This window comes from Pygocentrus nattereri, chromosome 26 (genome assembly GCF_015220715.1).
Source record: "Pygocentrus nattereri isolate fPygNat1 chromosome 26, fPygNat1.pri, whole genome shotgun sequence".
Classification (NCBI taxonomy): domain Eukaryota; kingdom Metazoa; phylum Chordata; class Actinopteri; order Characiformes; family Serrasalmidae; genus Pygocentrus; species Pygocentrus nattereri.
The window spans coordinates 30,041,636-30,067,505 of record NC_051236.1 but is presented as its reverse complement, the minus strand read 5'-3'; the positions used below and the strand labels follow the sequence as shown (position 1 = coordinate 30,067,505).

At 40.0% G+C, this 25,870-nt stretch overlaps 3 protein-coding genes across 5 annotated transcripts in view; 1 reads left to right on the top strand and 2 right to left on the bottom strand.

The window, feature by feature from the left end:
• Positions 1-16: 16 nt before the first annotated feature.
• Positions 17-13,676, bottom strand: lrrc41 (leucine rich repeat containing 41). Of its 2 annotated transcripts, XM_017715529.2 has the most exons (11): positions 13,432-13,676; positions 11,172-11,258; positions 10,988-11,064; positions 9,677-10,121; positions 8,284-8,523; positions 7,073-7,303; positions 6,249-6,395; positions 3,656-3,754; positions 3,010-3,138; positions 2,183-2,255; positions 17-1,451 (listed from the first exon to the last, which is right to left on the bottom strand). In XM_017715529.2, the coding sequence occupies exons 1-11, from the start codon at positions 13,538-13,540 to the stop codon at positions 1,232-1,234; spliced, it is 1,857 nt and encodes a 618-aa protein (XP_017571018.1). In that variant the 5' UTR covers positions 13,541-13,676; the 3' UTR covers positions 17-1,231. The 2 variants fall into 2 exon arrangements, with proteins under 2 accessions (XP_017571018.1, XP_037391031.1); XM_037535134.1 differs by lacking the exon at positions 7,073-7,303.
• Positions 13,677-14,554: 878 nt separating this feature from the next.
• On the bottom strand, positions 14,555-17,810 carry LOC108438034 (cytochrome b-c1 complex subunit 6, mitochondrial). The gene is made up of 4 exons (XM_017715530.2): positions 17,655-17,810; positions 16,935-16,967; positions 16,266-16,427; positions 14,555-14,785 (listed from the first exon to the last, which is right to left on the bottom strand). The coding sequence occupies exons 1-4, from the start codon at positions 17,697-17,699 to the stop codon at positions 14,753-14,755; spliced, it is 273 nt and encodes a 90-aa protein (XP_017571019.1). The 5' UTR covers positions 17,700-17,810; the 3' UTR covers positions 14,555-14,752.
• Positions 17,811-18,577: 767 nt separating this feature from the next.
• LOC108438035 (fatty-acid amide hydrolase 1) overlaps positions 18,578-25,870 on the top strand; it is a 33,853-nt gene continuing 26,560 nt past the window's right edge. Inside the window, exons 1-3 of one of the 2 annotated variants that reach the window (XM_037534860.1) lie at positions 18,580-19,413; positions 19,544-19,706; positions 19,942-20,055. In XM_037534860.1, the coding sequence (XP_037390757.1) occupies positions 20,047-20,055 (9 nt within the window). In that variant the 5' untranslated portion in view covers positions 18,580-19,413; positions 19,544-19,706; positions 19,942-20,046. Of the gene's footprint in view, positions 19,414-19,543; positions 19,707-19,941; positions 20,056-25,870 lie in introns of both variants that reach the window. The other variant, XM_017715531.2, reaches the window with a different exon arrangement.

The window sequence follows — 25,870 nt, the reverse complement described above, 5'->3', positions numbered from 1 at the left end:
AAAATAAGTCAAACAATCTGAATATTAGAAATGTTTTATTGCAATGTCACTATAATACAGGCATGTTAGTCAGCTTTTCAATCATTATTCCAAATATTTAGTATATGCATGAGACATTAAGTCAAGTTAACACACATCTTTTATAGAAAGACAAACTGTAGAGTTATCCCAGAATTCAGGATCACCACTACAAACTGCAAACTCATAGAGTCTGGCTTTCAAACACAGCATAAAACCTGAAACGGTTCTCATCGTTTTGTTGTAAACCACCTACAGTACAGGAAGAATGGCACTGGATGAGAAGTGCTGGGATGAATTATTTAAAAAATGGAACAATTACCAGCAACTGATACACAGACTCTTCAGTGTGGCTGTGGATGCTGATGTTACATAGCAGTACTAGTACGTATCATGATTTCTTTTGCCATACTGCCCATCCCTAGGTAAACCACAGAACACTGTGGTGTTTAAACTGAAAGTAAGTTGACCTGGCTGCCTTGAAATTTTGACAATCAGAAGATTGTTTCTAAATATATTAAATATAGAGAATAAAAAAAAAGTGCCATTCCCCTTAAACTGTCATGATGTGAAATGCTATGTTAATAATGTGTTCTGGAGTATGGAGTCAGAATTGTCCACAGTAGCGTTGACAGGAACTAGACATCTCTAAGTGTTTAATACCTCTAAAAACGTACAGACACTTATTACATGCAGTGGTTTGGCTACCTAATGCTCGTTTTTGATGGTCTGGAGGGACGGTTTTGGCCTAAAATGTACTTTCAAAAGTGTAGTAAGGAAAACGGTCCCAAAAGAAGACGGATTTTCGTTTATCCCAGGGGTTATCAAGATTACATATAAAACTCAGAAGCTGTGCAGGTTCACTGGTCCTTTTGGGGAATAAATAAAATGGCTATATTTGTGTTGTAAGTACCACAACCCCTGGTTCCCATCACCACCACTCTAAGTAACTCGGTCGATTTCTTTACAACATTTTACAGTTTGATCAGTTGCTTTTCCCTTAAACAGACTGTAGCAGGTAATTCTTTTAACTTGGGTTTAATGAACTCAAACTTATATGACAGCTGGCAGGTAGAATAATAAATGTGTTTTACTGTGCACCATGTTAACCTGCCAATGTGGACTCCTCGAAGAACCAGTAAGGACATAAAAATACCACTGTACTGCTTTGTAGGATATCTTAAAATTAGCTTTGCTAGTACAGCGACTCTCTTCACATCACACTCACATGGTCTGCCATGGTGGACCTAGAGTCCCAGTCATCGGTCAGAATGTTACAGAAGGGGAGGAGCTTCTTCATAGCTTGACCTTTCACCTTAGGGTCACGATCGAGGGGGTTAAACCGCAGATCCAGTGTGAGCCGCTGGGCAGGACAATATGTTTCTATCCTTTGGGCGAACTCAAATAGGTCAGCAGGTAGTATAAAGTTTGAGCTGTGAAAGCAGAAAAACAAACTAAATACACATAAATGTGCCAAAAAACTGCGCTGTATTGCACTACATGGCCAAAAGCATGTGGATACCTTCTGTAATTAGTATGTTTGGCTATTTCAGCAACACCTGCTGATGTGCATAAAATCAAGCATGAATTACACGTCACTGTAATTCAACTGACAGATGAATCTGGGAGAACGCTATTATGCCTAAATGCATAGTGGCAACAGTGAAGTTTGGTGGAGGAGGAATAATAGTCTGGGGCTTTTACATGGTTTGATCCTCTTAATTCCAGTGAAGGGAAATCTCCAAATCTTTTCCCATAATGATGTAGAGAATCGTCCACATACCAGACCTAACGGATGCTTTTGCGACTGAATGGAAATGATCTGCAGCCACGTTCCAAATTTCAAGCAGAGTGGAGGCTGTTATAACAAGTGAACCATATATATATATATATATATATATATATATATATATATATATATATATATATATATATATATATATATATATATATATAAATAAATGAACCAACTCCTTATTAATGCCAGTGGTTTTGGAATGAGCTGTTCAGTAAGCAAGCATGCATGGATGTGATGTTTAGGTGTCCATATGTTTTTGTATATATGTAGTTATACATTATACTATCTCTAGTACTATCTCTATATACTAGTACACAATACAGATCACAGTATGACAAAAGAACTGCATTATATTATCAATATTACCTGAGGTCCAGTTTTGTTATTTTGCTGGGGCAGTCACCTAAGAACAAATCTGCTATTTCGATGGCACTTGTAGCTGTTGGTGAAAGACACGATTCAGTTTTTAAACCATAAATTGCACTCTATACCTTTTATCCACATTTCAATTTCTCATGTTATTACTACAACATTTACAGATTAAGCTCCAATGGAGCTGGACTACTTTTACTTGGAGAGGTTCTGTAATTAAGTGATTAATGACAAGGTGAGTTTAATCCGGTATGAAGCTGCAGTAGTGTAAATTTACAGTTTGGTGGAGGAGGAATAATAAAATGACTCATGAAGTGAATATCCTTCTATAATCCTAACACATGGCCATGCTACGTGTTGTTATTGAGCATGTTCCACTGTGTAATCCTAAAGTGGACATCCGGGCTATGACCCTTTAATCTGGGCTTTAATCATTTAATCGTTGGAAATTTGGGGAAATAGTGCTGCTTCAGATTTTATCCTGAACCAATCAGCCAATAATATCCCACACATTGTGTCCTATATCCTCATAGAGTGAAACCAATTCAGATCAAACATTTTAAGCCCCATCCACTGTTCAAAGTCTTTGTACTTGTAACATGCTGTCAGAAAACTCCACTTTAGCTTCACAGTGTGGGAAAATCTGGATACTTGTGGATGAGGCCTCAGTTTCATAGCAGTTTTCAAATATTTTACAGCAATAAGTTTATATATTAAATACTGAATAATTAGCCTGCAGATTAAAGTGTTCATACCCATTTCAGTATCAGGCTATTGAATATTTATATCAGGTTTTCTTATACAAATTATGTAAAGCTCACCCAGTCGGTTCTGACACAGTGAGAGGGATCGGAGCGAACACAGCCCCCTGACTGCCACAACAAATGGCACCAGAAAATCCTTCGTCTCTCTACATTTCTCAAGCAGTCTGCAGTCTTTCAAGGATAACTCTGAAATTTAGCAATATACAGTAGGGAAAGTCAAATTATATAGAAAAATGAAGTTGTAAAGGAAGAGTCAGGTGAAAAACCACATTTTCACATTTTCCCTCTTACTCCCAAATGTCATTAGACAGCCACAACATATTTCTGAAGCTCGCTTCTTCAGTTCTGCACTTTATTATTGAGGGTTATTATTATTGTAGCTAAAGTAGTGATGGACTGCATGCCTAAATACATCACACACCTCATACTCTGTTTAGTTGTTAAGTAAAACAGACTTGCTCATATGGTTTCTAGCCCTGTATGACAATTTTATTTATAGCAACAGATATATGCATGCATATATATATATATATATATATATATATATATATATATATATATATATATATATATATATATATATATATATATATATATATATAAATGTATGGATGTACATGCATTCATGTTTATATTACAATTGTTTTTTACATTATTAAAAAAAAGGACGAAACTGTTCCTGAAGGGTGCTGTGTTGTCTTACCCTCTAGGATGGAGTTCTCTAGAAGATTTATAATTTCTTGATGACAGTCTGCCAAGTTTATGTCTTCCAATATTAGTACCTTCAAGAGAGGACTGGACTCTGGAAGGAAAAAAGAGTATCCTGTGAATCACTCTGTTGATCAGGCGCATCCCATCATGTTTCTGGGGACCGTTTAGTCCATCAATAGTGAAAGACGTAAATTCTTTGCATTCTTACACTAATAAATGTTGTTTTTGAAATGTTTGACAACTCTTTCATGAGGTTTGGTACAAAGTGGTGAGTCACGACCCATCTTTGCATGCAACAACCTAGCCTTTGGTGGATCACCCTCGCCTGATACCAATTTACCTGATTATGGTGGAATGATTCAAAATAGTGTAACTTGTATAAATGTATATAAACTTTAATATATATATGCAAATATATGCAACTATCAAATACAAAATTTCTTTATATTTATAGAAAACAATCATTTGGTCAGCCAAAACATTACAACACAGATCAGAATCAAAATAATAAATCTGCTGAATGCAAAAATCCTCAGATTCTGAGCATCCCTGGTAAAAATGACATAAGCCCACACAAATGTTTTTGGTACATAAGCCCAAACAAATGTTATAACTGGATATTATGGAACAAAATTAAATACAAGAAAAATCGAGTACACGAGCCTAATTATTTTGATCAGATTTAGTTTGAAGCTAAGCACCTGCTAGAAGACAGTATGCAGAATCAAGGATTATTTTACAAAGCAATGTTTTCAGTTATCTTGATAAGACAAAAGTGGAGTCTGCTTTATGCCATTTCCCCAAATATTCTGAATATACAGTATCTCACAAAAGTGAGTACCCCCTTCACATTTCTGCTAATATTTTATTTTATCTTTTCATGGGACAACACTATAGAAATGAAACTTGGATATAACAAAGTAGTCAATGTACAGCTTGTTTATCACTACAGATTTACTGTCCTCTGAAAATAACACACAGCCATTAATGTCTAAATAGCTGGCAACACAAGTGAGTCCACCTCATAGTGAACATGTCCAAATTGTACCCAATTGTGTCGTTGTCCCTCCCTGGTGTCGTGTGACTCATTAGAGTTACAAGGTTCCAGGTGTGAATGAGGAGCAGGGCTGTTAAATTTGGTGTTTTGGGTATAATTCGTTCATATTGGCCACTGGATAGTCAACATGGCACCTCATGGCAAAGAACTCTGAGGATGTGAGAAATAGAATTGTTACTCTCCACAAAGACGCCTAGGCTATAAGAAGACTGCTAACACCCTGAAACTGAGCTACAGCACGGTGGCCAAGGTCATATAGCGTTTTTTCAGGACAGGTTCCACTCTGAACAGACCTCGACAGGGTCGACCAAATAATTTGAGTCCACATGTTCAGCATCATATCCAGACGTTAGCTTCAAAAAATAGACGCATGAGTGCTGCCAGCATTGCTGCAGAGGTTGAAGAAGTGGGATGTCAGCCTGTCAGTGATCAGACCATACGCCGCATAATGCATCAACTCAGTCTGCATGGCCATCGTCCCAGAAGGAAGCCTCTTCTGAAGCTGACGCACAAGAAAGCCTGGAAACAATTTGCTGAAGACAAGCAGTCCAAGAACATGGATTACTGGAACCATGTCCTGTGGTCTGACGAGACCAAGACAAAACTTGTTTGGCTCAAATGATGTCCAGGATACACATGTGGTGAGGATTACCAAGACAACTGTCTCTTGCCTACAGTCAAGCATGGTGGTGGTAGCATCATGGTCTGGGGCTGCATGAGTGCTGCTGGCACTGGGGAGCTGATGTTCCTTGAGGGAAACATGAATTCCACCATGTACTGTGACGTTCTGAAGCAGAGTATGATCACCTCCCTTCGGAAACTGCTCCGCATGGCAGTTTTCCAACTCAATAATGACCCCAAACACACCTCCAAGATGACAACTTCCATACTGAAGGTAAAGGTGATGGACGGGCCAAGTATGTCTCCAGACCCAATTGAGCACTTGTGGGGCGTCCTCAAGCGGAAGGAGGAGGAGGAGCACTAGGTGTCTAACATCCAACAGCTCCATGATGTCATCATGGAGGAATGGAAGAGGATTCCAGTAGCAACCTGTGCAGCTCTGGTGAATTCCATGCCCAAGAGGGTTCAGGCAGTGCTAGATAATAATGGTGGTCATGCAAAATATTGACACTCTGAGCACAATTTGGACACATTCACTGTGAGGTGGACTCACTTGTGTTGCCAGCTATTTAGACATTAATGGCAGTGTGTTGCGTTTTTTTCAGAGGGCAGTAAATCTGCACTGCTATACAAGCTGCACACTGACCACTTTAAGTTATAACCAAGTTTCATTTCTACAGTGTTCTACCATGAAAAGATATAATACAATATTTGCAGAAATGGGAGGGGTGTACTTTTATGACATACTGTATGAAATATTGAAATTTACAATATAGTGAGGACCAACCTAACACTAATTTTTAATTACAATAACCAAACTGACCTAAAGCAAGTATTTTACGTATCTAAAGACATGGAGTGGAACTGCAGGTAATTGCAAAAGATTTTTTTTTCCTTTTTGTGGTACCTGGCAAAGTGTGAAGCAGCAGGTGAGCATGACGTATTCCTGCGACGTGAAGGTTGCTGAGTTTTGGAGCATGCTGAAGCACAGATGGAAAGTTCTCTACAGTCTGGATTTCAGTTGATTTCAAAGAAAGCTTTTCAAGAGAGAGTTCTGCATTTATAAAATAAGACAAAAAAACATTGCAGTTACACATCTCGAGAAAACTTCTATATATATCTATATCTATATCTATATATATATCTATATATATCTATATCTATATCTATATATATCTATATCTATATATATATATATAAGCTTCATGTAGAGTCATATGCAACATGGTTTTGATTTTCTATGTAAAAAAAAGGTTAACACATCCTTATTTATGATATTGTTCTATAAAAGTGCAACGTTGATTTATCTCATTACCTTTTATTTCTATTTAGTTTAACATATTGGTAATAATAAAACAATTCATGTAAAATGTGCAAAGGCCACTTTTATGTTTTATTCACCACATAAATAGTAATTGTGCATTAGAATGTGCAAAGTGTGTTGTCTGTAGAGGACGTGTTAACTTACTTTAACTTAGAAAATCAACAAAAAATGTCATGTAATGTTTTGTATTAATACAATGTATGATGCCTACATCAAAAACAATGTGACTGTGATTCCGAATCCTTTGATTTGTTGAAAAATCTAAATTACACAATTTTACACCTTATCCTAAACAGGTCTGATCAGCCAAGACACACTTAGTGTCCAAAGTTCACTGCTTGTATTATTTAAAGAGTTTTTCATTTAATTGACATAATTAAGCGTAATACATCTTTAAATGCATTCACCTGTGTCCTGTTTGAACTGTAGAGGTTGCCCTGGTGTAATTCTGTTGTCCTGTGGCAGGTTGATGTCTAGTGAAAGGCTGTGCAGTGTCGGACAGGCAGCCAGCAGTCTGGCTAAGAGATTCCAACTGCAGACATTACCCATGCTCAGCTCCCTCAGGGAACAGCAGGGGTTCAGGAAAAGCTTTTTCAGGGACTCGACGAAATCAGCCACATCATCCTTCCAAAGGGGCTCTGCATACATTTAAAAAATTTTTTTTTTTTTACATTTTCTGGGGGCTCCAACTGCATAACATACTGACATACAGCTATATACAAAAGCTTGAGTGCCCCTGGTCAAATGACGTTTTTTGTTGATCCTTTACAGAGAACACACTTCTGCACATTTTAATGCCCAATTAGTGTTTATTTGCTGAAGTAAACATACTGGGCAAACAAAGTGACCTGTGCAAAAGTTTTACATTTTGTATTTTATTTTATGGCGTCACGGTGGCGTGGTGGGTAGCGTTGTCCCCTCACAGCAAGGAGGGCCTGGGTTCGATTCCCCGGCCGGGTGACCGGGGTCCTCTCTGTGTGGAGTTTGCATGTTCTCCCCGTGTCGGCGTGGGTTTCCTCTGGGTTCTCCGGTTTCCTCCCACAGTCCAAAGACATGCAGTCAGGTCGATTGGACATGCTAAATTACCCCTATGTGTGAGTGTGTGAGTGACTGTCTGTCTGTCTGTCTGCCCTGTGATGGACTGGCGACCTGTCCAGGGTGTATCCTGCCTTCCGCCCGATGACCGCTGGGATAGGCTCCAGCACCCCCCCGCGACCCTGACGGAGAAGCGGCTTAGAAAATGGATGGATGGATGGATTTTAATTCCACTATGATAAAACAGATATATAAACAGAAAGTGTGCTCTAAAATTTGCAAAAAAAAATGCTGAGCATAAACGTGTTCTCTGTAGATGATGTGTTAACTTATTTACACCTTAGAAAATCAACAAAATATGTAGACTTCTATATGTAGATATTCTGTTCTGCATCCACAGAATTTATGTAATACCACAAACTCTATTCAAAAAACGAAGAAACTTCCGTTTCCTATGATATGGACCTATTAAGCAAATCTAAGGCGGTCAATCAGAAGACCACTGGCGATTTCACAATGGTTGACCAAAATGTATCTGACGACGTACATTAAAAAGATGTGAGATGTTTGCTGTTGGACTTACGAGTTCCATACAGATGAAGGGAATGAAGGCACAACCATGAAGGCAGGAGGCGAGACACTGTAGCCAGGGAACGCACTTCCAGGTCCAGCGAGTGAATCTGTCCCACACGGCAGCGTCCATTAACGCTACATGATGGAGAAAACTTGCAGCACAACCTCTCATCCATGCACAGATCCAAACGAAGACATTTGGGTGCAGAAGGGCCCTCCTCGGCCCAAAGATCTTCATTACGAAGGTTGTCTGGTAAGAGTGGGTGATATGGCACAAACATAACATTACAGTAGTTAAAGATGTTCTGTATCAGGAAGTTTCCTTTCACAACAAGTTGGAATGTACAGTTTGCTCCAGTAAATGTGTGGTGTCACATTTAAAGGGAAATTCCACCAATTTTTCAAAATGTCTGCGTAGTTCATGGTTAAGATGTAAACAAAGTCATTCAGAGCGGTTTGATGTGAAATGCTTTGTTTTAGGGAAACCTGCTGAGTCGGAATTGTTCACAGCAAGGGGTCCAAATTCACCTAATCCCTCATCTTCCTTCAAAACAAATGTTGGGACAGTAATCTAAATGCATACACATTCAAACTAGAGATCTCCAATGTTCGCCCAACAAACCTAAATCAACAATCATTTTCAGAAAGACAGAGAAAGTTACCAAACTAAGAAAACTTCACTTGAATTAATCTGAAGGAAAAAAAAAGTCTGTGAGAAAGTTCACAAATATGCAGAAAATTCCCAACTCAAGTAGGAAAAATGCACTGAAGTGGTGGAACGAGACCGTTCAAAACTTGCCTTGCTCTGGCCATTCATAAGAGAAAATCCAACAAACTTGAACGAGTACCAGTTGTGCCCAGAACACACCTAGAAGATTTTACTAAACTAAATGCTAAACATGCTAAATATTGACCTACATAAACAAAAGAGACGCTAATGTTTGCCCCACTAAAGTTTCGTACTTTTACCAGTTTTAGTTTTTAGTTAATTACCAGGATAGTACTGGGTTTCAGTTTGTAAAGGTGTTTGATGTCGCTGGTTCGCACCACACTAAAGAAATCAGGACATTTTTCAATAATGAACCTTTTCACATCAAAGCACTCTGAATGACTTTGTTTACATCATAACAACTGAATGAAGAAAAATGGAAAAGTGGAACTTAATAAGCCCTTTAACACTGAAGTATTTGCAAAAATAGACTTTAAATCAAAGAGTACAAAATAATCTAGATTAAAAATCCATTTGTTCAGGCTAGCCTAAAACTAATCTGTTACTTTTTACTGTAGGTTTTGTAATCATGTTAATTATTCTACTCTTTCACATAAGGTATAACGTAATATCTTTTCAGTGTTTTGCTTATCTCCTTGCAAAAAGCACCATAGTGTTGTTATTATTTTCCCACCCCAAGTATCTGGAGCTGCTGAAGCCTGAGGGACGGTCTGAGGCGGTCGCGTACATCTGGAAGTGATCCAGCTGAGTAGAAAGTAATCGGGAGCTCTCTTCAGAACCACCTCAGTTACAGAGCCGTGGTCGACAAGACGGTGAAGAACAAATAAAACGTCCTTGCGTCCCTGTTTGAGAAGAGCCATGGCATCGAACAATCGGAGGCACCTCACTCGCTCCTCCAGAATGGACAGAATTGGACGAAGCTCCTCCGAAGCCAGCCGGCAGCCACCTCGTCCCGCAACGGTAAGAGAAAGCACCCGCACGTGTTCAGCCGACATGCTCAGAACCGCATATTCGCTCAGGTTCGTAAGGATGTTGTGCACTTCCGAGTTCCTCAACAGGACCATGTGAAACAAACTCTCCAAACACTTCTGCTTCCAGTTCTCCTCAGGCTGCATAAACTGAAACAGCAACAATCCAAGCTGCATTAGTTCAGCCAGTGTCCTCTACCACCCACACTGCTGCTGAAAAGTTTGGAAACACCAGTCATAGTTCTTGATATTTTATATGCAATAAATATAATATAAATTATAATAAAAATACCACATATACAGTACATTTTTAAATGTACAAGAGGGCTGGTTTCTCAGATTCAGATCAATTTGACACTAAAAAGAATTTCAAATGGTGACTGACTGCACTTTATTCCAAGACCAGACTTATTCCATGTATGCGAATCCCATCCCAGTCAATCAAATTATTCAGTGTTTCAAATAAACCTTTAAATGAATGACAGAATGTTTTAGAATCTTGAAAATTTTCAAACACAATCAAAAAGAAGAATATTCAAAAATCTGTGAAATGTTTAGATCACTATTCAGACTGAAGCTCCTACGTGAAACAGACCAGGTTAAAGCTTTTGTACAGAAACAAAAAGGTCCATTTTTAGTCCTATTTCTTTTACTGAAGCTGAAGCTTTTGCATAAAATGATGGAACCCACGCCAAGGTGAGCGCAGACTGTCATTAACGCAAAAGGGCGACATAACAAATGCTAAGAAATTCTAAAAATACATGTAAAGATTCAAAGATTCTACTTTTCACTGAAATTGTTGTGCTGATAATATTATTATAGATTCTGTAGTAGTTTTACAACTTCCTGCTAATTGTTTTAAACCTGTGAAGCTGTACAAAAACAGCACATTACAATAACTGTAGTCATTTATTGGGAACTGGAATAGTTTTTTATTTGAAACACTGATTCCAAACTTTTGAGCACATCAACACTGTTTCACGTACAGCAACAAGAAAAAAGAATAAACACACAACCTTTAATTTGCAACGCCATGTTCGATTCAAATCCCTCCATTTTGCTGCCCATGCGACCTGGAGCGACGCGGAGACTCCTGGAATCACAGACAGCTTGGTGGCTCTGCCATCTATTTGTGCGTACTTTCATAGAAAGATGAAGACTGGCAGGAGTGAAGGTTTCAGTGAATGGACACATGCTTACTTTTCAGAAGAGCAACCTTTTCGATTCTGTCCAGGTAGAACATGTTCAGATGAGGCAACAGGTCTTTGAGAAGTGAAGCTGGCAAATCTACAGGAAGATTAGTATTACAGGTGAGGTTTTCGAGCACGGTGAAGATACAAAACCATTAAAATGGTAATATCTACAAAATGTATATGACATACTTTATAGTATACATACAGTTAGCTTGCCATTTTAGTTGTGTTAATTATATACACTTAACATGCACAGATTTTTTTTGTTTATATAGTACTGTATAAGTCAAGGCTCAAAATATAAATGAAAATACCATTATATATATGTATATATATATATATATATATATATTGAGCGCTGCTGTCAGAAGAAAACCTCATATCTCCATTTTTGTCGTTTTTTAGTTTTTGACATAATTTGAAAATGCCTGTTGTTCTTTACATTGTCTGTCAATTTCACGATGAATGGACCAAAAAAAATGACCCAAAATGACTTGGAAAAAATTCTGGTTCCATTGACTTACATTGAAAGTAAAGTAGGTTTTTAGCTTCTCCTGTAAAGTTTCTGTTTTAGAGATACAAGGTTTTCTTCCTAAACAGTGATTTTATATATATATATATATATATATATATATATATACATACAGTGGGGCAAAAAAGTATTTAGTAAGCTACTGATTGTGCACGTTCTCCTACTTAGAAAGATGAGGGAGGTCTGTAATTTTCATCATAGGTTCACTTCAACTATGAGAGGCAATATGAGAAAAAAAATCCAGGAAATCACATTGCAGGATTTTTAAAGAATTTATTTGTAAATTATGGTGGAAAATAAGTATTTGGTCACCCACAAACAAGCAAGATTTCTGGCTCTCACAGACCTGTAACTTCTTCTTTAAGAAGCTCTTCTGTCCTCCACTCATTACCTGTATTAATGGCAACTCTTTGACCTCGTTATCTGTATAAAAGACACCTGTCCACAGCCTCAAACAGTCAGACTCCAAACTCAACCATGGCCAAGACCAAAGAGCTGTCGAAGGACACCAGGAAGAAAATTGTAGACCTGCACCAGGCTGGGAAGAGTGAATCTACAACAGGCAAGCAGGTTGGTGGGAATAAATCAACTGTGGGAGCAACTGTAAGAAAATGGAAGACCTACAAGACCATTGATAATCTCCCTCGATCTGGGGCCCCACGCAAGATCTCATCCCATGGGGTCAAAATGATCATGAGAACGGTGAGTAAAACTCCCAGAACTACACGGAGGGACCTGATGAATGACCTGCAGAGAGCTGGGACCAAAGTAACAAAGACTACCATCAGTAACACACGACGCCGAGAGGGACTCAGATCCTGCAGTGCCAGGCGTGCCCCCTGCTTAAGCCAGTACATGTCCAGGCCCGTCTGAAGTTTGCCAGACAGCATATGGATGATCCAGAAGAGGATTGGGAGAATATCATGTGGTCAGATGAAACCAAAACAGAACTTTTTGGTAAAAACTCAACTGTTTTTCTGCAAAGGGGACAGGACGACTGATCCGTGTTAAGGGAAGAATGAATGGGGCCCTGTATCGTGAGATTTTAAGCCAAAACCTCCTTCCATCAGTGAGAGCATTGAAGATGGAACGTGGCTGGGTCTTCCAGCATGAGTTGAAGTGAACCTATGCTGAAAATTACAGACCTCTCTCCTCTCAGTGGCTGACTAAATACTTTTTGCCCCACTGTGTGTGTGTGTGTGTGTGTATATACAGCTATTTAGTAAGTCACAATAATGAGTATTCCATTATGACTTACCATCTCGTATTGATCTACTATCTCGCACTATCAAGTTTCTCATCTCATAATAATTACTTACTAACTCATAAAAAATGAGCAGATAATAAGTCATAATTATGAGATACTAAGTCAGAATCCTGAGAAAGTAAGTCATAATTATGAGATACTAAGTCAGAATCCTGAGAAAGTAAGTCATGATTATGAGACAGTAAGACGGCCTAATTCTCATAACTGAGATGAGTCATAAACATGAGATTGGATCTCATTATGAAACAGTAAGTCAGTGAGCTGCTGTTGTAAGTATGAGACAGTAAGAGTTAATTATGATAAGCTCTTATTATTATGGCTAAATATTTCCCCGCGTGCGCCTGGGCTGAAAGATCGCGCTGTTTAGGCCTTTTAAACTAGACGGGGTCAAATGTGGCTCTAAAGCTGAGCTGCCAGTTGAGCCCTAACAGAAGCCGCGGACGGCTCAGCCGATTCGGCTGGTCTCACCACAGACGCGCTTCTCCAGCACATCCATGTTCCGAGCTACTGTCCTGATGCACATGGAGACCAGAGTTGTTGTTGCCATGCTGCTGCTCAGCGCCAGCTGCGGCCACATCTGCCTCAGCGGTTACAAACCACACAGTCCGTGTTGACACTCTTTAAAAACGCGAATGGCCATCTGACACCAACAGAAGGTCCAGTTCACTGTCCACTTTTGTCAAACCTCGGCAGCAACGACGTGACTGGTCCACAACGACCGCAGGAAGGGACCATTTCAAAATAAAAGCCCTCTTTTTTCAACACTGAGCAGCGCAAATAAAAGTCTCGACCGTCTTAAAATGTGCATATAAAACATAACTGAAGATATAGTATTCACTTATGGATTCAATTACAAAAATGTAGTTTTTAATAACACCATCACCGACGATCAACTGCCACCATCTTAGAACAAAAGCATTATATATATATATATATATATATATATATATATATATATATATATATATATATATATACATATATATATGCGTCACTGGAGTACTACAATACAAAGCATGTCAAATTCTGACTGCTTACACATTTAAAACTATGACAATGGATCTGTGTCCAGCAGTTTGACTAGTAAATAAGCCAAAGTGAAACTTCATTTTCAGACTTGGAGTTTTACACCAAATAAGCATGACTGTTTTAAGTGTGAATCACCTGAAAAGCGTACAGATAAACAGCTTTGGAAAGTACACTGTAACTGAAAAAGTCATTCCATCTTCTCTTCTACTGTCCCCTGTTTTCTGTGTAGTCTCTAGTATTCTGTACTCCATTTGTCACTGTAGCACTGTGTTCACATGTGGGGTGAAGAGAAATGTGAAAATTGATGTTGATATTTCTGTCAAATTTTGCATGTAAAAAAAAACAAAGCACAAAACAAAAAAACCCTCAATAGGGCTGTTAGTCAGACTTGTGATTTATGTACACACTAGTTAGACACTACCAATAATAACACCCGTAAAATTTGCCTGTACTTGTGTACTGAGCACATTTCATAGACATTTTCCCTCCCTCAGAACTGCAATCCAAGGTATCCTAATGTTTTGCAGCAAATTCAACGCCGATTCACCACTGTAGACAACAATCATTATATACTAATTTTTATTTTGGAGATGTACACATAACATTTTATTCACAATGCATGAACATTATCACATTAGACAAGCTGCTGGATACAGTAGGGTGTCTGAACTGAAAAACCTATCAGCAATCACACCACTGCCTATAGATGACGCTGGAGCAGCACATCCATCTAGAAGCGTTGATAAGGGTCTGATGGGGTTCATTTAACTGTATGAAAAACCTTGTGGGCCACCTAGAAAAAACAAAAGGGAGAGATTAACACTTAAGTGTTCATATCGAGCAAACTGCTGTGATTTGCTGCAACAATTACAAAATTAGTAGGTGACGATGTTGACTGGAAAAAAGTCGACCTGTCATTCACCCGTCACTTATGGCCAACACTGTGACTGGCAGTACAAGTACAGGGAGCAACATGGGCCTAACTTTTCACTGACTCGGGACGGATTTGTGGAAAAGCTGTTCTCTATAAACAGTTAAGTGAATGATTTTGTTAAAAGTTTCATTCCAACAGTAACCCTTTGTATTCCCGGAGAACAGAGAACCTGTTTGCAGTCGTTCTCCTGTGTTCCCAACTCGAACGGACCGATGGCCTCGGTGTTAAGACGCCGATGCAGTGCTGAAACTGTTAATCGTTATCCGGAGTGTGAACAGGGTCGCTGCGAATATTAGTTACCTGCTCCTCTGCTCCAGCTCCGTTAGCGATTCCAGAGGGCAGCACTTCCAAACAGAGAACGTTCCAGCTCAGCTCACAACATGAAGCAGGACGGAATTTATAAACTATTGCCGCGTCCCAAACCGCACACTTCTGTACTTCACACACTACACTAATGAGGGCACTTCTACTGGTATATGCCCTTTTTAACACACTATGTAGCCAGTATGCAGTTTGGGACGCGGCGTATCTTACCGAGATTAATCTTCTCGATGCAGTGAGCCGACATGGAAGATGAGCTCCCGTAGCCAAATGAGCTCGGATTTACAAATAGCACAACAGACAACCTTTTTTCTGAGATTCGCTCCACACTGCTGTTAACTCTCCGGTGAGCAGTAATGTTAAAACATTCCTAGTGAGCGCGAGAAAGATGTGTAATGACGTCACCAACCAATCGCCAGTCGGCTAAGTCGAATAATCGGTGCACCCCTATCTGGCATACAGCCATGCTGTGATGCTGCAGATGGAAAATGGCCATTAATAGAAGAGTAACTTCACAGATATTTGCCTGAGGTACACACATTAATACCGCTAGTCCAGTTAGCATTCTACATGTCCTTCTAGTGATCTGTATAAAGACTGAGGCAGCCAACATTTTTACTATATGTATCTGGGTTATAGAGTGAAGTTCAGTGTTATTTATTTTTGGCCTTAAGGTTTTAGTTTAACTCTCTGCCCAGAATCTCCAATCTACTGTACATGAATCAACTACACCCCTTTGCTTTTGTCAAACTGGCCCTTATTCACCAAATAAGGTGCGTAGAGTGTGACAGTAAAATGAGTGCATGCACATTTTAATGCAAAATTACAACTTACTTGCTTAATTTAACATATTGAAGGAAAAAAAACAAACAAACAATGGCACATTTTGAAATAAGCTCAGCAAATAAACAGAAACTGCACTAAAACATTGAGAAAAATATATTTCAGTATAAACTTCTCACTTAACATTTAAAAAACATTTAGCTTGACCAGGAGGTGAGGACAGTGGTCTACTCACACAGTGGTCACGCGCGTGCAGGAAATCGAACAGCTCCTCAGTGCAGTCCTCTGTGGTCTCTGACCGCGAGCCCACTCTGGTTTCACAGGCCTCCAGTTTCTCCCGCGCGTGGACACAGTGCTCTGTCTCCTCACATTTCTGCCTGATCGTCTCTAAAGGATCCTACAGACGCACAATCAATTCTAAATGCCACATTCTGAAAGGCTTATGAAGCTGTATGCGATCCAAGGCCGCACAATACATTAGATGTTTCTGTCATCACCATGTTGACGTGAGGAAGACGGTATTTCACTTTAGTCAATATAACAGGCAAGTTTTTCACCGTCACCTCTTGGAAGGTGTATCTGAATAACAACCTCTAGCAATAGAATCACATCGTGACTACAGAGTAGCCATAAAGTAGTTTCAGCTAAATACTCCTTATAATGGGGTGTTCAGCTCTGGTCCTGGAGGGTCCTAGTCCAGCACAGTCTGGTGATTTCACTACACAAACATTTGATTCAACTCACAGTTAATTAACATGTTAAGCAGGTATGTTTGAGCAGAGAAACCGAACTGCCATAATAATAATAATAATAATTAATATTATGCTGGAGTTCTGGCCCATCAGAACAAGAACTGGACACTCCTGTGCAAAAGTTTGTATGATAAAAAAAATAATTTACATACCACCATTTCTTCCTCCTCCTCCTCTTCTTCCTCCTAAATGAAACAATAAATCAGAATCAGAAATAGACGCAAGGAATATGTAAATATCACTCCATCTTCAGAGGCAAAGGCCTGTCTAATGACCTTCCATCTACCATGGGTGAAATGATCATTTAGACCACTTTTCCGTGTCTGTCTTGTTGTGTATTTGTTCTGTATATGATGATAATAAAAACTACTATTGAGATGCAGCAGAACATTTTACAGCTTCACAGAGAAAAGTGTGTGAAAAGGCAAATTACACACAGCTGTGACAAGACAGATGGAGGAGTGTTCCTGCTGTGATGATCTGCCCCACTTATATAACTCTAAACACCATATAGATTTGATTAAAAACCTCCACCCTGCGCTTTTATTATCTAAAACTGGTCGGAGTTTCTTTGTAGCAGGGTACTTTTAAGATGATTGACGGGACATACAGGCACAATGACCCCGCTGGGCATTGACCTCACTAACCTGCTGGACAGGCTCACTCGGTAAGTGTTATAGCAGTGTAGTGAAGGCTTTATAAAGCTGAATGTAACAGCGGCGCTTGATTTTTAGCTCATTGTAAAGTGAAGTCCGGCTCCGGCACAGGCGTTCATTCTGCTCCAGGCCTCAGAACCTCGGGAAGAGCTGCAGTCACTCCTTCTCAACCAAAACACAGCAATAATAATTAGAGACGACGACACGCGCCCTCACCTCATCTGGGTCTCCGTTTAGGATCATTTTCTCCTCGAACACCATGATTTCAGCGGGTTCGTCCTACAGCTCGCCAGCAGCGGTAGAGGACAATGTGACACCGAGCGGAAACGTGAAGCACGACACCAAAAATACAGAGCCTGCAGTGTTGAAGCGAGGCGCTAGGGGGCGGCAGCGAGAGACAAACCAACATGACTAGACGTCACTGATTTAACACTATAGACAATTTCTACAACAGAAGCCCCGTATGTTACAGTTTAAATGATTAAAACAGTTGGTAAATTGGTGTTCTTAAATTATGCAATTCTAGGGGAGATTTAATCATGATCGCTAATTGTAGTACAATGCATAAACTACACGTCCCATAAGCCCTTGGGCCATTAATTTGGGGCTCGCTCGGGTGAGCGGTAGTTCTCCTCTCTTCTTGCTCTGAGATCTTGCGAGCCCGTTTATAAGGAGCCTGGCCACTCCCAGTAACCAGCAGAGGGCGCCCGCGAGTCAGTCCTCAATGAATGGGAGTGAAGCTCAACGGCTAAAAACGAACAGTTAAATAGTTTCTAATCACTCGCCCAGAATGGTCCTGCAATTGTAGAAAACAGAAGGATGTATTTCACTAAAAAAAAACAAACTCACAGATATATTTCCTTTTTTCTACAGCAGACGGGTTTCGGGCAGCAGGAGGCGGGCTTTACTGCTAGAGAGTAGCGATGATTGATTGGCGAGCGGAGCAGCTCATTGGCTGTTCGCACTCGCTGACGTCATGGACCTAGCTGAGGTGCGTTTTAAACTCGGTTAAACAGCGGCGTTAAAATGTTTTATGATGTGTACTGTTCATGAAATGACTGTGTTGTTTTACAGTAAAAACGTTCAAGCGTTTATAAACTGATTTTGGTCAAATGCTCCATATCAGAGAACGGGTAGGGCGGGGATAGGAAGTGGCCGGACTCCTTAAACCGCCTCCGGCCACGCGGCCCCACGCAAAGCCTTAGGGATATGTAGTTCGCAAAGGCTGCCCTGCTACACGTATTTACGAAAGCAGCAACGCGTCTGGTGATTCTTACATCTCAGAGAATAACTCGGGGTGTAATTTAGAGCAGAAATGACGAGCCCCACCGCTTCCGGACGGAACTGTCAGCGCCTCGTTCTCTTGGGGTGCTTTGTTAACCTACAGGTAACGGTGACCTTCGTGTGCTGAGTGCAGGACAGCCATATAGGGCGGACACTTCACAGAGTAACGTTACAATGTCTTGGTAAGCCGAAAGCCCAGAGACAGGACTGTCCGGTGGGAACGTCCCTCAGCTTTGTGGTGCCTGACGTCGCGCTTATGCTGTGTCCCCAAGGCGTCTATCCCGTAGACACTCTGTTCTTGGCCAGAGCAGATCTTCAGTTCTCATGCCGTAAAGCCTGTAAGCTGTTCGTGGTGAGTTACTGTTGTGGAGGAGTCTCTCCTCCCGGGACGGTGAACGGGCTGGGCGTATTGCGTAGTCCTCACACCACACCTTCCACTTTCGCTTGCACTGATAATATAAACGGCTACAAACCTTTGTCTTTCTGGAAGTGAAGTGGACAGCTCATGACAGACATGAATCGTGAATGGACATCATTGGTGGCTACTCTCATATGTGGTACTGTGGTCACTGTGACATTCCTGAAATGGCTTGGGCACCAGAAGGTCCAGAAGAAGATCCAGAGAGCCCGGGCAAGGAGAGATGCAGGACTCAGCCAGGCACAGCAGACCGTGCAAGAGTTCAAGGAAAAGGTAAAAAAAGCACAAATCCCCTCTTACACACCGGACAAGTCGGCGCACGCTCTGCATGCACCTGCTTTTGCCAGCCGTTATCTAGTCTTCTCATTAACAGCAAGCTGGTTTTCATGTTTTTGTTGTGCAGGCAGTGTTTCTCAGACGTCCTAAACTCCAGGAGCTTTCTGCCATCAAATCAAATCAAATTTATTTGTAGCGCTTTTTACAACGGATGTTGCCACAAAGCAGCTTCACAGAATTTCGGAAAAGACAAAGTTTCAACAGGACTGTAAGAATGTACAGAAACCCCGGTGGGCAAGATAAAATACTCATATTATACGCATGTATATGTTTTCTGAGCTGAGACAATGAAAGAACAACAGCATGTGAGAAAAGTATACTAGCGTCTTGGTTTGTGCAAAACACATGAATGAACTGATGAATGAATATACAACCTGTACAGTGTTTTAACCATCAGTTAGTCAGTTTACTGTTTACTGGGACGTGATATTGTCTTTGTATTCCTTTCTCTACTGTTTTTAACAGAATCCTGGGCTTGATCTGAGTCCCATTGTGGATCTTCCCTTGGCCAAGCTCACAAAGCAGATAAGAGCGGGATCCCTGCAGCCTGATGCTGTGCTCCATGCCTACATGGACAAGGTTCAGTCCACATGCAGTTTAGAGCAGGCATTATGAAGTGTTCCACATCTCACTACAACCATCAAATGACTTCATCAATTCATATGGTCTTTAATAGCCTATAATATGCATCCATTTTAACAAACATCACATTTTGAACAGTTGTACTGGTCTGCCCACAAGTATTTATCAGGTGTTTTAAGACATAATTGTTAAACCCAGCTTTTGTTGTCAACCCATGTGGTTTACCCATATAAAATATTTTATTTTTCCACAGGGAAGCTCTGTAAACAGAGTATTACCTGGAAGTCTTGACTTTCAGAGGGAATGGGAATGTGTAATTCATATTACAGATAGAGAGAGACAGAGAAAGAGAAAGACAGACAGAATTATTAATCCTGAAGCAAATTGGAGGGTTATGGCAGTAACAGAAGGGGCAGGGCGAGATGTACATGCAATCACATGCAAAAGCTTAAAAACCCAAGTCAAATGAAATGTTTTGTTGGCTTTCTAAGTCAGTGGTTCAAAACTTTTACAGCTCTGTACCTCCTCAGACATTAAAGTTTCTTCTGTGTGTCCCCTTTCTGTCACACACTTACAAGTCTACATCGCCATGATGCATATGTAAACCATTTAGACTTCCATAATATTGGGATAAAAGAAGACACCACATATACACTCTCAGAAAAAAGGTACACTCAAGGGTACCTTAAGTTAGAAAAACATACTTAGCCTAAACACCATTGACACACATTTGAGGATATATTTACATTATACCTTTTTACCATTGTAACAGACAATTTAGTAAATTTAATGTTTACTGTAAAAGTAATAATACTTTAAAAATGAAAGGTTTTAGGGAGGTTTCTGTAGGACTGTATTCTAGGTGTGGGTCGCTCTGGAGTTCTTGTCAGAGCTCAGGGTGGCAGAGGTCTGAACTTTCTTCATTTGTAATCATAATCGGTACAGCATCAATATAAGGGCATATCGTGTGTGAGAGAGAGACCTGCAGCTGTAAAATGAACAGTGTGTAACAAAATGTTAACTAACCTGAGCCATGGATTGTGCACAGTAGCTAACATCCTCCACTCAGAATTTAACCTGTTTAATTTCATTTAACGCACATACTCATGGCTAAGAGCTGATCACTGCAGATACAGATGAATAACTTGCTAAGACCGTGATTTAAAATGTGTCTTTGAACGTGAAACTAACACAAGTACATGACTAACAAGGATCATACACATCATAACTCGACATTTTCTGCAAAGTATAGTTTCCAATTTCATTTTTTTTGCTGAGCTTAACATTATTTTTAATTATGTACATATTATACTAGCAGCAAATAAACAGCAGTTGTACATTAAAATATGTTCTGTGTAGCAAATGTGTACTTGTTTTCACTTAGAAAATCAACAAAACCAAATCAATTTGGTCCAAATTCTTGCAGACGACTGAACTAAATACAGATTGAAATGTTATTTGAGGAAAAGTAATTGTCAGAACGCAAGGTAAAATGTCATTTGAATGCATGTCTATGGAGAAACATGCTTTTTTGGCCACCAAATGGGATTTATGTCACTACTGTACCATGTGTTTGCATGTTCTTGCAGACCATGGCTTTACATTTCAGTACATTATGTGAGACCGAGACTCACGTGTCACGTTTACTCTGCAAACCATTAACTGAGAATAAGCAAGGTAAAGACACTTATGCCCCATTTTTATGACTATATATGGAACTGGATATATAACCGATCTTCTGTGAGACTGCAGCATTTTTGCAGCGTTACATTATTTCACAGTTTTTAATCTATAGGACATCTGAACCACAGCAAGTTGAACAGTCTTTTTCTGATCATATCTTTTTTACAGTGGTGGACAAATTACACAAACCATGTGCTTGAGTTAAAGTAGAGATACTCAAGGTAAAATATTACTCAAGTAAAAGTAGAAGACCTCCCTTTAGACCACCACTTCAAATGTACTTAAGTTTTGAAAGTAAAAATACTAAATGAGTAATAATGATTCTAATATCCTATTATCGTTTTTGTAACAAGAGTCTTGCTTCATCAATTAATTTTAGGTGAAAATCCTCCAGTGTCACATTTGGTAAACCACTATTTTAATAGAATGTCATTAATGTCTATTAAAATGATCATAAGCACAAAACACTGAAGGTAAACAGTTTCCATCAGGGAGAACCGAGTGGCTCTGAAATCACTTTTTACACACAAGCAAAGTTTCAGTTTCAGATTTATTTACAACTTAGTTCCAAGTTTAAGTTGAATAAAAACTGGCTTTAAACTCAGGATCACAGATGAGCTCCTTTACTATGTTGATCTGTAGGCGTCTGTTCATAAACATAAACCAGCCCAAACTCATTTACTATAAAATGAAATCAAATCAAATTTACTTGTAGCGCTTTTTACAACGGATGTTGTCACAAAGCAGCTTTACAGAATTCCAGAAAAGACAAAGTTTTAACAAGAATGTAAAAAATGTAAAGACCCCCTGGTGGGCAAACCAGGGGCAACAGTGGCAAGGAAAAACTCCCTCAGAACTGAGGAAGAAACCTTGGGAGGAACCAGGCTCACCAGGGGGGACCCATCCTCCTCTGGTCAGACTACCTACAGAGTTATTATACTACTAATATTAATAGCAGTATTATTAGTAGTAGGAATAGCTTGGAGTCTATGAGAACATCAGTGTAGGACGGGCAGCTCGTCCAAGGCAGGTGGTTGGGGCGTGGGCAGCTGGACTGAAGTGGGTAGCAGGAGGGCTCGACAGTCGGTCGTCCTTCGGTGTCCAGCCGGACATGTGGGTGATTGTAAACTCGGAAAGAAAGCAGGGAGAGGGAATTAGTTTTATTCTGTCTGTTTGTACGTAAAACAGGGAATGTGAACATTTACAGAGTCTGGCTAACGACTCCGGCAGATCTGACTATGACAGCTTAACTAACAGGAGAGAACCAGAAGGACACACAGACACGGCAGCACTCTGAAACAGTTCGGCATCCCTCCGCTCCACCGTCCACAGACCTGAGTGACCGCGTGCGAGCAGCGGGACGACAGCACCAGCGTCTCAGTTTACTATAGTTCCCTGTGTCCATGGACCCCTGGATCTGCCGCCTTTATCTAGGGGGGAACATTAGCTACCAAAAGCTAAACTGAACAAGTGTGTTTTCAGCCTAGTCTTAAAGATTGAGACTGTGTCTGAGTCCCGAACAGTTTCTGGAAGATCATTCCAGAGTTTGGGGGCTTTATAAGAAAAAGCTCTTCCCCCAGATGAAACCTTCTGAATTCTGGGGACTATTAATAAGCCAGCGCTCTGGGATCTGAGTGGTCGTGATGGCTCATAATGAGAAATAAGGTCTTGCAGGTACTCAGGAGCAAGACCATGTAGGGCTTTATAAGTCAATAAAAGGATTTTATAATCAATACGGAATTTAACAGGCAACCAATGAAGTGATGATAGCGCTGGACTGATATGATCAGATGTTCTAGTTTCAGTGAGGACCCTGGCTGCGGCGTTTTGGACTAGTTGGAGTTTGTTTAAATTCCTGCTCGTGCATCCTGACAGTAGTGCGTTACAGTAGTCTAGCCTAGAAGTAATAAAGGCATGTGCTAGTGTTTCTGCATCACGCAGGGACAGGGCATTTCTGATCTTGGCGATGTTGTGAAGATGTAGAAAAGCTGTCCTAGTGATGCCGCCTATGTGTTGATCGAATGATAAATCTGAATCTATTATAACGCCGAGATTTTTTGCTGTTAAACCAGGTGTGGCTGGAAAGTCGGCGAGATTTAAGATTAAATCTGGTAATTTACTTCTTGCTAATTTCCAAAGGAAGTTCCATAACATCCAGCATTTCACGTCTTTTACACAGTCCTCCATTTTCTTTAACCTGTATTTGTCATCAGGCTTGGCTGATATGTACAGTTGAGTATCGTCTGCATAACAATGAAAGTTCACGCCATGGTTTATAACTGTGCCTAACGGTAACAAAAATTGAGTAAATAATAAAGGTCCTAATATAGAGCCCTGCGGAACTCCAAATCTACTTTTGAATAACTGGAAAATAAATTGTTTTACACTAACAAACTGATTACATTCTGATAGGTAAGATCTGAACCATGATAAGGCCGTCCCTGTGACTCCAACCATGTTTTCTAACCTTTCTAGGAGAATATTGTGGTCTATTGTATCAAAAGCTGCGCTAAGGTCAAGTAGCACTAACAGGGATACGTAGCCTTGATCAGAGGCAAGAAGAAGATCATTAGTTATCTTAACTAGAGCCGTCTCAGTGCTGTGGTGTGGCCTGAATCCAGAGTGGAATTTTTCATATATATGGTTCTTATGTAGATATGAACTAAGTTGTTGGGCCACAGCTTTTTCTAAGATCTTTGATATAAACGGTAAGTTAGAAACAGGCCTGTAATTAGACAAAACGGTGACATCAAGATTTGGTTTCTTGATCAGGGGTTTGATAACTGCTAGTTTAAAAGCTTTGGGAACATGGCCCAGACTAAGGGACGAGTTTACTATAGTTAAAATAGTGTTTATAATGACTGGCAGTACTTCTTTGAGTAATTTTGAGGGAATTGCATCAAGTATGCAGGTTGTGCAATTTGCTGAGGAGATAATCTTCTCTAGCTCCAGCTGTGGGAGGGGGTAAAACATTTCCAGGCTTTTTTCTACAGCTGTGTTTTGTTTTATATCAGCCAAGTCAGATGACAGCCAAGCTGTATTTAATACTGTGGGTTGAATTTGTTGTCTAATATTTTCAATTTTATTATTAAAGTCCATAAAAGTCCATAAAAACTTCACTGGTGAGAGTTGCTGGGATTTCTGGTTCAGTACCTGCCTGATTTTTTTGTGAATCGGGAAATCACATTAAACAGAACTCTAGGATTATACTTATTATTCTCGATCAGCGAGGCCAGATATGCTGAGCGAGCTTCAGTGAGAGCATTTCTATACTCTATAAGGCCGTCCTTCCAGGCAGAGTGGAACACTTCCAGCTGGGTTTGTCGCCATTTCTGCTCTAGTTTCCGAACTGTTTGTTTTAAGGTACAGGTTTTATCGTTGTACCACGGGGCTTTTTCTGCCTTATTCTTTTTAAGTGGCACCACATGTTCTAAAGTGGATCGGAAGGTATTTTCTAAATAATTGGTTAGTAAATCTAGCTCCATTGGGTCTGATGGTGTGAAAACTGGCGTTGATAGCTCTGGGAGATTTTCTATAAATTGTAGGGCGGTAAAAGGTTTTATTGAGCGCTTTGTTGAATAACGAGGGGACGTATATATATTATGGCTAAGACATAGTTCATATGAAATTAGGTAATGGTCGGAGACTGCTGAGGTTTGCGGTAGGATATTAAGCTTGTCTATGTTAAGACCTAGTGTCAAAACTAAATCTAACGTATGACTACAGTAGTGTGTCGGCCCTGTTACATTTTGGGTAAAACCAACAAGAGTCTAGGATTGAGGTAAATGCCCTTTTTAATGGGTCGTGTACCTTCTCAAAGTGAATATTAAAATCTCCTACAATTATTACTTTATCATTACACACAGCCCGGAAATCACTAAATTCTTCTAAAAATTCAGAGTAGGGCCCTGGTGGTCTGTAAATGTTAAATAATGAGAACGCCTTCTTTTTTGTGACCGGATTTGTAACGTGAATGGAAAGGACCTCAAAGGAAGTAAAAGAGTCGCATTGTTTCTGAATAATATCGAGAGTATTTTGGTATATTACACAGACTCCACCACCCTTGCCTGTTAGTCTTGGCCTATGTGCATAATTATAGCCTACAGGCGTGGCTTCATTTAAAGCTGAA